Consider the following 12,773-nt stretch of genomic DNA (forward strand, 5'->3'; position numbering starts at 1 on the left):
TCTTCAGTCCCATCTCACGGCCCTCCATTTTTAATGTGTCACACACTTCACTTGGTACTCCTTCAAGCCTCTCTCGATCCTCCCTCCATCCTTCTTATCCTTCAGTCACACCCCCCCCGCCACCCCCCATCGTTCGATGACTCGTATCCAGTCCATCTATTCCACTCCATGCTTTACTGCCACATATTAGCATTCTCGTCCTTGTTTTCGCTCATATCGTCTTCCTATCCACCCCGTCGCAGGCAAAAGAATTGCACTCCTTTGTGATCTTCATATTTTGTGGCTGCTTTCATGCACAGTCTCAATCAAAACATCTCATCGGCTGAATTTTCCCGTTGACCGTCATCTTCTCATGTCCCCCCACCAGGAGCTGAGTTTCCCCGGGGATTTCAGCAGTGCCGTAGCGGGCCTCATCTTCCTCGAGTACACAGGCGGCGCTCAGTGGTCGGCCGAGCTGCTGGTCATTACGTACGGGGGTGGGCTCAAGAGCTACCTGGTCAGGTGAGTGGGCACTTTTGATTGACACACGATAGGTGAAAATCCACAGTATAGAGAAACCTATTTTCCCACTGAGGAGAGGGAAGGGCAACTTTGATGCTGTTGGGGGCTGGCAGTTTTTTCAAACACCTCAATTTGAAAAAAAAGGCAAAATCTCAAAGAAACTTGGATTCACAGGGTGGTACATTCCTTTACGGCTATTCCTATGATTTTTGTCCCTCTCCCGCAGCCAAGTTGAAAGCATTGTTATCTTTCTCAAAGGCTTCATATAGTGTTTGCTGTTGACTCGCTTGCCTTCAGCTGACAGCGCACCTCTTTAGACATCAATCAAAAAGCAGCCACCACCAGACTTTTAGTGTTGTCACTGACATTCCAGCCGGTTTTCCTCAATTGAGCGCTGTGCCACTATGAAGACAAAGAATACTGGGAAACCTGCCAAAAACATCGACAAGAGTGTCCTAAGTCTGGCCGGGGTAATTTCTCATTAAATTATAGAAATGAAAGGAAACTGTAAGGAACGAAAAAAAAAAAATAAAGCGAGGCCATGTTTACAGAATGTACCGAACCCACGCCCCACTCATCTGTCAGTCAAATACCACCTTGATGACCTTGAAAAATGTCACTGTCATCGAGTCATGATGTCCTCCAAAAGAGACACAGTGCTGTCATCTGCATCTCCGCCCATTCCCATTTAAAAATAAATAAATAAAAAATACCGCAGTTGACGACAATTTCCATTGCCGGAACTCATCGCTAGATTTTTCTTGTCCACGGCCTTTATAGAGTTCTGTCCTATACCTTTGCCAGTATAAAAGGAAAGTCAACCCTAAAATTTTCTTGACAATAATTTGTGGGATGTGCCCTCACTAGTCTAAACACGACATTCTGGTGAATATTACGTGTGTGGAATATGAATTACGCAGCAAAATCCACCTGTTTTTAGCCATTTCATGGGGCGGCCATTTTTACCATCTGCTTTCCACTGAAAATGACATCACAACATTTTTGGGTTGAGGTCCCCTTTAAGCGCACTTACGTTACGTGAAATTCTTTCACTCATGTCTAATGTCACATTATGGAGAGAAATGTCCACACGCATGTGCTCAAATGCCGTTAGGACAGCCGGCACGAACGAAACATGTACACGTGAATGTGCATTTCAGCGTCCGACATCGTTTTAGTGAGGCACGCATTCGGCTTGTGATTGAAGCTAATCCCTTCGTGCGTGCTTTTCCGCAGAGCAAATGTGAAAGCCTTGCCTTTTGAATTCAGCCTCGTTTTGATAAAGCATTAGTGGAGACGTTGCATGTAAATCTGGGTGGCTTTGCGCACCCCTTTTTCCCCCATGCCGAATGCCGGGAAAATGTTTCAATTATTTGAGGCTTTCACTGCACGTCAACGCGTGTGTGTAAATCGAGAATTAAGTCGTGGCAGGAATGTGCAGGTTGGCTTTTTGTAATGATTGGTTCTCATTTTCGTACCGAGCTTATTGCTCCTCTCCTCCTCCTTATGCGGCTGCTTGGACCATTTGAATTGAACGTCGGGATTCACAGTCGCATTGCCGCGAAGGTCCTCAGGCTCTACTTTGTCCTCTGCTTTTCATGTCCGCCTCTTCACACAGATTGCGTGTTGACGTTATCTCACCTACTCGAAATGAATCAATGTGTGTGGCTTTATTAACTCATTAACTCCCAAAGACGTTTTAAACGTCTTTTCAGACTTGGTCCAGAATTGGCCGGTACTGAATGAGTTAATTCTTTTACAGTGTGGGCACCAATCAGAATTTCCAAAAGAACCACACCTTCAGCTTCTCCACCTACTACTCCCACGGCATCACCTCGGCTATCTACCACCCGGGCCATCGGTAAGTGCATGTCTCCATCCCTTTATTCGTCCGTACAGTTTATTAAACGCACGTTTGCCCCCAAACGAGTGCCCTCCTCTCAGTTTTGCAAATATTTCATGATAGCTTTTCATGGGACAGTGCTGCGTCGGACTTGAAGCACCAGCAGTCAGTCTGGGGAAAACCCAGCCTCCCTCTCATGCCGATCTGCCGGCTCATCATGCCTGTCCTCTAATGCGTGACCCAAAACGTAGCCTGCTCCCACCGCCACATGCTGCAGACGGCAAACAGCAAACAGATTGACTTTGGCGGATGAATCTTGCCTCGGCGGCTTAATGGCTCCTGACAGCCACTGTCAAGTGTTTGCCAGCCGACGGACCGGATGAAACTTTAATGATCTGCGGTGTGAAAAGTGGGTTAGCGCAAGCAGTTGCATATAGATAAGAACGAGAGGAAAAGAGGACAGAGAATGTACAGTGAACCTGCGTTTGTAGCGGGGAAAGAGTTCCAGACCTCGCTATCATGACTAAAGTACACCTACAAAAAAAAAGTCACATCGGAGGTCTGCCTTTTTGGGTTGAAACAGGCATTTTAGGCTCATTTTGGGCAATTCAGAGGGTCCTTCAAACTCAACCCCTGAAACTTTTTTTTTTTTTTTTTGTTAACAACCTGAAATTGGGTATGTCGATCATGGCTAGACTACTGGAGTTGATATCCGATGCGTGGACATTGCGTGTCGTCCCCCTCGAAATCCACACGTGCGCTTAATACACCCGCAGAGGTTGGGGCACTTGAGGTTGTCTGGCGTCTGCAGCGTGCGGTTCAGGACATCCATTTGGGTTAGAAGCCCTGCTCGCTGTTGATCTTGTGCGCACCAGGGTGCAGTGTTGAGCTAAGTAGGACTGCTTCAACTGCCCCCTCACACATTTCCACCTATGGTCAACTTGGACTCTTCAACTAACCGACTCGGGCAGCACGGTGGTCAAGTGGTTAGCAGATCTGATCCCCTAGGTTCTAATGTTGCCACTTTTTATTTGATAAATGCTATTAAAAAAATGGAGGGATGAATAGGGCGCGTCAACCTCACAGTGCAGCTCCGTCCTTCCTGTATGGAGTTTGCATGTTCTCCTTGTGCCTGCGTGGGTTTTCTCCGGGTACTCCGGTTTCCTCCCACATTCCAAAAAACATGCATGGCAGGTTCATGGAACACCCTTAAGTTGTCCTGAGGTGTGACTGTGAGCGCGGATGGCTGTTTGTCTCTTGTGTGCCCTGCGATTGGCTGGCAACCGGTTCAAGGTGTCCCCTCCCTACTGCCCGAAGACAGCTGGGATAGGCTCCAGCACACCCTGCGACCCTTGTGAGGATAAAGCTCTTCAGAAAATAGATGGATGGATGAATATAACCAAACGCGACTCTTCACAAGGATGCCGTGTTACAGTGTCCGTTCATCTTTTCGTACGTTACAGGCTACTGCTGGTGGCTGGCTGTGATTCGGGGTACGACGGCTCATCCAAGGCCTCCGCTTGCGGTCTGACGGCGTGGAGGGCGCTCTCCGGCTCGCCTCACTACAAGCAGGTCACCAGCTTCGAGGACGATGTCAACACGGTGAGAAGAGCACGCCAAGGACATTAAAAAAAAAAAAAGACGTCTTATTATGTCATGAAAGAAATCCTTTTTTTTCCATGCAGATACGAAAACAGGCTCAACATATTCTTATTTAGCCTTGCAGTGTTAACAATGTCCCGAGATGCTGTTCTCCCATCGGATGACGATGCGCATTTACGGTTGCATCTGTTTAAATATGGTCAGATTAAAAACATACAATTCCAGATGAATTTATCGCACGTCTTTGCAATACGCATATTGTATGTGCCATTATCCTGAGGACATTATTTTTCGATAGATTGTGCAGCCCTACGCTACACAACACAATAGAAAGTAAGTCAAGGCTCTGGCACCTGGGGACACCACTTCAGTAGTAGCTAATAAAAAATGCTTGCAAAGTGCGAACGTGTCACCTGTGTGTGTGTGTGTATGTTTGTGTGTGTGTGTTTGTGTGTTTCTTTTCTCAGAGCCACAAGCGAGGTTTCTTGCGAATGCCCAACTTGAGGCTGTTCAGCAGACAAGGGGATGAAAAGGTAGCCAAACTCATTTCTCGTTCTTTGCGCTCGGGGACATTTGTGAGCACTTTACCCTGACCTGCGTGTGTGTGTGTATGTGTGTGTGTGTGTGTGTGTGTTCCAGGACGGCGTGTTCCGTATGAATCTGAGCCCCGACGGGACGCTGCTGGCTGTCATTCATTTCTCGGGTCGCCTGTCCCTCTGGGATGTCCCCTCGCTTAAGCAGAGAGCGGTGTGGGAGCAGGACCAACAGGTATCTTATGTTTCTAAATCATCCATGAGGCTTCCGCTGAGTCAGAAACCATCGCAGCTCACTCTGGACTGGTCGCCAACCAATCACAGGCCACATACAGACAAATGATTAGTCTCGTCACGTTCACACCAATGGACAATTTAGAGTAGCAACATGAGAAATTTCTGAAAAATGACATTCTCAAAATGTCGGATTGGAATGGCCGCTTTTAATGTGAGTAAAATGCAGCAGTAATTTTAATTGGGTGATGGCTTCCAGAGAAAATTCGTTTTTTTGGGGGGGGGGGGCTTTGTTTTGTTTTTTGGTCTTGGACAAAAGGCCCTTTTTTGACTTATGTGATTTTTCTGATAGAAAATCTGCTCCAAAAATGCCCTAAAATTTGTGTAAAACACTAAAACCAGATTGTTTTTTCTTAGGAAGATTCCCTTCAAAATATCCACCAATCAACTTGTATGTGACAAATTTCTGAGGGGGTTCTTCAATTCTACATGTCAAAATTACCCTGACAATTCAAACTGTCATTTGCCCCCAAACTTCCCTGGGCAGTAGAATAACTTTTGTGCTTCAGACAAGATGTCACATGGCTATTATAACGCGAGGCGAGCGACTCTGACTCACCTCCTGGCTCAAGTTGAACTTGGAGTGGCTTTTTTACATGATGTTTGTCAGGTTTGTCCATCATTCAACGTCTTGGCATGTCATTCCCTTATTACACTGACCAACAGTACATTTTCATCAGACGTGTGTTTTTGAAGGCGGCACGGTGACTGGTTAGCACGTCGGCCTCACAGTGCAGAGATACAGGGTTCGATCCCGGCTCCGGCCTTCCTGTGTGGAGTTTGCATGTTCTCCCCGTGCCTGCGTGGGTTTTCTCCGGGTATTCTGGTTTCCTCCCACATTCCAAAAACATCCATGGCAGGCTAATGGAACACTCAAAATTGTCTCTAGGTGTGAGTTTGAGCGCGGATGGTTGTGTTTGTCTAGAAGACAGCTGGGATAGGCTCCAGCACGCCCGTGACCCTTGTGAGGATAAGCGGATTAGAAGATGGATGGATGTGTTTTGGATTTTAAGAATGTCTTCACTTTTTTTTTTTCAACCACATCAGGTTTTGGAGATATTTTCATTTTAAGGTGTGAGGTTTGATTCGCGTACTTTTGCACAGAGTGAGCTGGCGTTCGTTCCGCTTATGTTTAGTGTCTGAGAGAAGCGATCTGTTTTTGCAAATGTGTGCCGCATTTGTGTGTGTATTTCCGCCTCCTGTAAGTGTAAAGAGGGTGAAGAGATTAATCTTCATCGTTTCCTCTTCCCTCCCTCGCCGGCAGCCAGGATTTGAGGAGATCAATCCGGAGTGGAAGACATCACTGGAGAGGAGGAAGAAAATAAAAGGTAACGTGGCCCATGGGACTCTCAGCACAACACAGCATTTTTTTTCCCTTATTTTTAACGCTGACACAGCATGGCGTGCCGAATACGGTTTAATGGTCTTTGACACGTCTTATTCACGGAATTATACACTTATTTAGACCTCTTGACTTTATTTCATCCCACCATGCTGTCCTTTGACAGTTCAGGGCCATCGCAACTGAAGGCTGTGTGACAGTTCGCTTAAAAAAAAAAAAAACATTCAAAAGACGTGAAGAGCGTGTCCATGTTTAAATAAATCCTACGCTGCACATGACAGCTCGGTGTCACCCCCAAATAACCTGTGACCACTTATTTTTTTATTTCAGGTTTTATGTAAAAATGTCGTCTTGTTTATCTTAATTTTTGGTCGTGGAGCAATGTGGCACTGCATGTTTAACCAGGAAAACAAATTTGAAGTGAATGTTGGAAAATGTAATAATCGATGCCACTTTGAAACAATTAATTTAACAAACTCACTCCCAAAGACGTTTTTAAACGTCTTTTCAGACATGGTCCAGAATTGGCTGGTACTGAATAAGTTTTTAGAGCATAATTTTCTTCGAGCTTTAAACACCAAAATGGCAAAAAGGAGGGTTAAAAAAACATTGAAAAAGTAAGATCTTACTATATTTAGCACCCTTATTTATTTATTTATTTATTTTAAAACATTGTCAGTTTGACCCACAACAGAACAGGAGGGTCGTAAGTTCCAGTGGAACAACTACAACAACAACAATACAACAAAAGTCATGTCAACACTCCCCCTTAACAAAACGACTGGATGCAATTTTTGGGGTAATTAAACTGCACTACCACCTGCTGTTAGATCTCACTGGATTGTGCAAGTGTCGCTAATAAAGTGTCCAGTGGGTGTTTTCCCAAAGTCAACCAATGTGAAAGAACTTTACGATGGCAATAATGCAAACGGGTACAAAAAGCTTAAAGAGAAAAAGTGGAAAGCCGATCTTGTAGTCACAAATAAAATGCTCAACAAATCTTTGCCAGCTTGTCCTCCAGATTGTTAGTTGAACAATAAAATATGCAATTAAGCCCTAATAACAAGGAAAATTGGACGATGAAATGGCGGTCATGAAATGTTGCCCTTTTCCACCACCACAATGGATCTCAAATCAAAGTTTTGCCTTTCAGGTTTTTTCTGGAGGCTTTTACAAAAATGTGCCTTTTACCTTTTGGAATGGCAGTCATTTTATGCCAGAGGACCCCAATTTGCATGTCAAAGTAGTTGGATAAGTAACTCGAAAGTGGATCGTTGTCCAGTTATGGTCCCTCCATTCCACTGCTACGTTAAGATAAGATCGTTCGTTCACACAAATCATGAATAAAAACGGAAAAGAAAGTATACTTGTGTTGTAGTATTAGTCCATTATGAAGTATTCACTTTGTGGTGTGTGTTCAGACAAGGAGCAGTACCATCTGCTGGTGGATGTCAACTGGTGGAGCGAAAGCGTGCTGATCCTGGCCCGCTGCTCGGGCGCCGTCACCGTGTCGTCCATCAGGAGCCTCCGCAACCTTCTGGGCAAGTCCTGCGAGTGGTTCGAACCCTCGCCCAGAGTCACGGCCGCACGCCACGGCGGATTCCTGAGCCTGGAGGTACGTCGTCATGTTGCTTTGCTGTCTTCGCAACGGACTTACAGCACCAGCACCATAACTCTACGACTACCACGACCACCACCTTTAGATCAGCGTTTTGTGAATAAATTGAGAAAATGTAAGAGAGAACAGTCATTCATGTCATTTTAAGGAATAATAGCATGTTGGAAAATAGAGCGTTGTTGGGATTTAACACTTTGTCCATATTGCAACACACAACTGTTATGGACCAAAGAGCCAGTCCAAAATGTGATTTTGTGTGGAAATACTTATTGTGTGATGATGAATACACTGTACCTCCCTGCTTATTCTTTTCTTTCATTTTTTTTTTTTTTTTTTTCTTTGCATTTTGGAATCCAAGAAGGACCTTGTTATCAAAACACCTTCTGGTGTTATTCCACTTTTTTTTTTTTTGGTGTGTTACATATCAACTTCTCACATAGATAGCGAGAGATTTCTTAACCTGACAACTTTAGAGGAAGGTGGTGGCCCTAAGCCTGTGTGAATGTGTGTGTGTGGGGGGGGGCAGGAGGTAAGCAGTGATGTAGTACTTGTGCATGCAAATGCAGGCTGAAGGAGCAAGATTACATTTGTGCAGAGGCGTATTTTGTCCCAGTACAAGCACAGCATGCTCAGTTTTGTCATTCTCGTGTGAAAATGCACCATATTGCTTATCTTCAATGCTGGCAAAAGGACTTGTATATACTACTGTATGCACTTAAGATACAGCTATTTGGATTAAAACCAAACAAACAAAAAGTACTTACTCAATTTCTGGTCTTAACTAAAAATCAAAATGTAAAAACTGAAATCTACTTAAAACTCATTCAGTACCAGCCAATTCTAGACTAAATCTGAAATGACGTTTAAAGCGTCTTTGGGAGTGAATGAGTTAAGTATTAAAGTGAAATTGAATTTTTACTGTCAATGTTATGCAATGCCTATTTTTATAATGTGGCACAATGGAGGAACCCCCCCCCCCCTTTTTTTTTTTTTTAGAAACTTACAGTGCGTGTACTGCGAAGCACCCAAAAAAAAAACAAAACAGACATGCCGCATGTTGATTAAATACAGTAACAAGCATTTCTACTTGGTTACGTCCTGTGTCTGGCTTATAGTTGGCACATTTGTATTCTGTGTTGTGCTCCCCAGTGCGAGGTGAAGCTCGCCCAGAAGCGTGTCCGCCTTGAGAGCAACGTGGGCGGCGCGACCGGCGACGACGAGGAGGGCGACGACGGCGGCGACTCCGATTCGGACGACGAGTCCTCCGCCAAGGCTCGCTACTTTGGCTACATCAAGCAGGGCCTCTACTACGTGACGGAGATGGAACGCTTCGCGCCGCCTCGCAAGCGCCCCCGCACCATCGTTAAGAACTACCGGCTGGTTAGTCTCAGGTCTACCACGCCCGAGGAGCTCTACCAGAGAAAGGTATGAGGTTGACAAAAATCATTTTAAAAGATGTAGTTTTTAGTATTTGACTTTTGACTCCCATATTGCAGCTGTCCAACAAAAAGCATGTATCTCCAAATTCCAACAACAATTTTTCACTAAAATACAAAGTAGCATGTTGTTGCTGTACAATGAAAAACAATTTTGTCTTATCTCCCCCAAAATATAAAAAAATGGCGGTAAGTGGTTTTCAATTCAGATTTCTTCCATTTTCTTTAGAATTTGTAATGCAATTCATGCGAGACTACAATGATAACAACAAAGCAGAATCCATTTGAGCTTCTCAGTAAAATTCCAGCCGAGTGAACTGACAAAACAAGTGTCGTCTTTGTTGGCGCTGATACCATCTCGCGGCGTTCGCTCGGCTGTCTCACAAAAGCTATAGGCAGCTATCAGCCGCCGCTCGCGACAAATTGCGGAAAAGGCACCAATCTGCACTTTCACAAAGCCCTCCAAGTTTGAGCACGGTCGGCTCATCAGTCATTTTTATGAGCCTGCATCCAGCGCCTTCTTCATCACTGTCATCCTCATTGGTGGACATTAGTCTTGCCCATCAAATTCCAACAGCCCAGAGTTAAAAGTAATACATCATTATTACTATCGCTTTGGAACACTCGTTGTCCAGACCGCTCGCAGATCCACCCCCCCCCCCCCCTAATTCCCAAATACACTCTGCAGTCATCCCTCACTATATCACTTATTGTGGGTTTAATGTATGGCAGGATTTTTTTTTTTAATTGTACAGGACAGTTATGTTTCCAGTAAAGTCAATGCTGTTAGCTAATTGGATATGGCCTACCACCAGTACAAATTGTGATCCATAACAGGGAACAAAATACAGTCATCAGAAGCAATAAACGTTAGTGCGCCATCCACTTCAGAAAAGTAAACGGCTCCCATGCCTTAAAAAGGTAATTATCGTTCTTGTGCATTTCTCTGTACTCTCCGTTATCATTGACTGTTTGAAATGTCCACATGGAAACAAGACATGACCTGTTCTCTTCCTGACATATTTAGCAGAGGAAACGCATACAAGTGTGATTTCCTCCACAGTCGGACCTTCCCACAACACATGCGTTTGTGTCTCTCTCTCTCTCTCGCTCTCGCTCTCGCTCTCGCTCTCGCTCGCTCGCTGGCAAGGCTGCCGACATTTTCATTAGGCCAATCCGCTGAGACGGTGTGCGAGAGGAAGGGAGAGAAACGTTTTTTGATGTCCTCCTACGACGGCTTTAACTGTGCGGGCTTCTCGCTGCCCTCAAGGATGTGCAGTCTGGCTAATGTGCTGCTTTGTACTCCCACACAGGCAGAGATGGATACACTGTTTGTGTGTGTGTGCGCCCGTGTGTGCGTGCGTCTGTGTGTTTGCACATGCACGCAATGCGCGTGGGCTCGCTATTGTCGAATCAAATAATTTTGAAGATATGACACAAAAGCGTCTGTTTTGCCAGTAAGGGCCGGCTATTTAAACTGTCACTTAGAGGCTGATGCTCATCATTCCTGTTTTATACCTGAGCCCCCCCCCCCCCCCACACACACACATTATGACGGCAATTAAAGCACTACCTACTGTATCCTAACATATTCAGGAGGATTTCTGTTCAGCATCACGAGTAGGCTCAGGGTAGGCATTATGTACACCAGCACAATTAACGAAACAATATGTTCGGAAGAACTCCACTGCTTGTGTAGTATGGAATAGACACTACCCCCCCCCCGGCCCCCCCACCCAAACTATAGAATATGTATGCCCCACATTTACATGCAGTATCATTCATAACATTTCAAAGTATACTGTAATTTCAAGTATATTCGTTCTTCTGTTGTCAGTAAGGTACAGTTAACTTGTGCGTTCCCCTGTTGTGACTCCTATGACAGAAAAATAGGTTTGTGTTCAACTAAACAGGCCCACATTTCACACTGAGCAAATACATTTTTACATGATTTCAATATACAGTCAAGCATCGGTTTTCGAATGTCTCTGTTCTCGATCAAATAATTTTTCGACCAAAAATTTCGAGTTTTTTATGCCTCGGATGACGACCGAATTTCGGTTCTCGAACAAACTGAGCGCACTTGAATGCATCACTTGACTCCTCTCGCCTTCCTTACACGAGGAAGTGACGTTTCCTCGTGTAGCGTTCTATTGCGAACAGACGTGTTCAATAAAGATTAAAAAAAAAAAGAACGTGGTTCGGTTTTGAACAAATCGGTTTTCGAACAGCCTTCTGGAATGGATTATGGTCGAAAACCGAGGTATGACTGCACATTCTTTTTGAAACAATAATGCAAAATACAGTATGTGCCCTGGCTCAACAAAGGATCGGAAACGCTCTTTGTAAACACCACAAATGACTTGTGGTGTACCACAAGGCTTGCTACTCAATCCACAATATTTTATTTTAACTAGATGTCCATCCATAATTGTAAAATTAAATATCTTCTGTCATTACAGCACAAAACTAGTGGCGTTTTGCAATACTTGCTCCTAGGGCCATGCTACATGAATCAAATCAAAAACATTTTATTTAGATACTGGTTTTCATACATTCAAATTGCAACGTCCAAATCGAGTATTAAAGCTCGATGGGATAGATCTGCTCCGCATTGCAAGTTTGAGTTACGTCTCTGGCCTAGGACACTGTGTGCTATTTCGGGCACCACTGTATCCTGCCAACACCCATAAATTAGGTCATGCAAAATAAATAAATACATTTTAACAAATGATACAGCGAGGATAAGGACACTGAACCGGGCAATATTGTGATTTAAAAAGTCTGTTTTGATTCGTCATTTCATCATGAGTCACATATGAAATGTTAACAGTTTCTTCATTTGGGTTGTTTTCCAACAGATCGATAACGAAGAATACGGTGAGGCCTTGTCTCTCGCCCATGCTTATAATCTGGACTCAGACCTGGTCTACCAGAGACAATGGAGGAAGAGCACAGTCAGCATCGCCTCCATACAAGATTATCTTGTACGTAGGACACAAGACAAGCCCCTTTTTGCCATTTTGCACATCATTTCTTGACACCGTCTCCAACCTGTTGTCCCCAGAGCAAGATCCGCAAGCGCTCGTGGGTCCTGCATGAGTGCGTGGAGCGCGTCCCGGAGAACGTGGACGCGGCCAAGGAGCTGCTGCAGTATGGACTGAAGGGCACCGATCTGGAGGCGCTCATCGCCATCGGCAACAGAGAGGACGGGGGCAGGTGCGCGACTCGTTTCCTTTTAAATTCAATAAAGGTGCGGTGGTGGGGAAGCTCACCGGCGCTGTCGGCTGTCAGGTTCATCATGCCGGGCGATGTGGACCTGGACGACCTTCCCTATGAGGACCTGTCAGATGAGGAGGAGGCGGAGATGCAGACGGAGAAGGAGAGCAGGAGGAAGCGAGAGCTGCTAGACAAGGTTGACTTCAGCAGGTTAGTGAGCGTGTGGCATGCTGAAATGCTGACAGGTAAAGAGATTGGGAAACTTGCTATATTTCCTAAAATAGTGCCCAGGGTCTTGAATGTACTCACTTGCAAAGATGACTGAATTGTCAATTCATGCGTGAATTTCTCAAATAGCATATTTTCTTGTATAGGGGCGATGGGA

The 12,773-nt window shown here is 44.9% G+C and overlaps 1 protein-coding gene across 2 annotated transcripts in view; it reads left to right on the plus strand.

Annotated features, from left to right (window-relative positions):
• Window positions 1-12,773, plus strand: part of LOC147187962 (NBAS subunit of NRZ tethering complex-like) — a 92,651-nt gene that overhangs the window by 6,514 nt on the left and 73,364 nt on the right. For both annotated transcript variants that reach the window (XM_086100779.1, XM_086100780.1), the window contains exons 8-18: window positions 368-501; window positions 2,264-2,362; window positions 3,808-3,946; window positions 4,414-4,479; window positions 4,586-4,714; window positions 6,038-6,101; window positions 7,537-7,730; window positions 8,883-9,158; window positions 12,031-12,156; window positions 12,237-12,388; window positions 12,464-12,598. In XM_086100779.1, coding sequence (XP_085956905.1) covers window positions 368-501; window positions 2,264-2,362; window positions 3,808-3,946; window positions 4,414-4,479; window positions 4,586-4,714; window positions 6,038-6,101; window positions 7,537-7,730; window positions 8,883-9,158; window positions 12,031-12,156; window positions 12,237-12,388; window positions 12,464-12,598 — 1,514 coding nt within the window. The remainder of the gene's footprint in view (window positions 1-367; window positions 502-2,263; window positions 2,363-3,807; window positions 3,947-4,413; window positions 4,480-4,585; window positions 4,715-6,037; window positions 6,102-7,536; window positions 7,731-8,882; window positions 9,159-12,030; window positions 12,157-12,236; window positions 12,389-12,463; window positions 12,599-12,773) is intronic.

This window comes from Hippocampus guttulatus, chromosome 20 (assembly GCF_054856545.1).
Source record: "Hippocampus guttulatus isolate MCC_2025c chromosome 20, RoL_Hgut_1.0, whole genome shotgun sequence".
Taxonomy (NCBI): Eukaryota; Metazoa; Chordata; class Actinopteri; order Syngnathiformes; family Syngnathidae; genus Hippocampus; species Hippocampus guttulatus.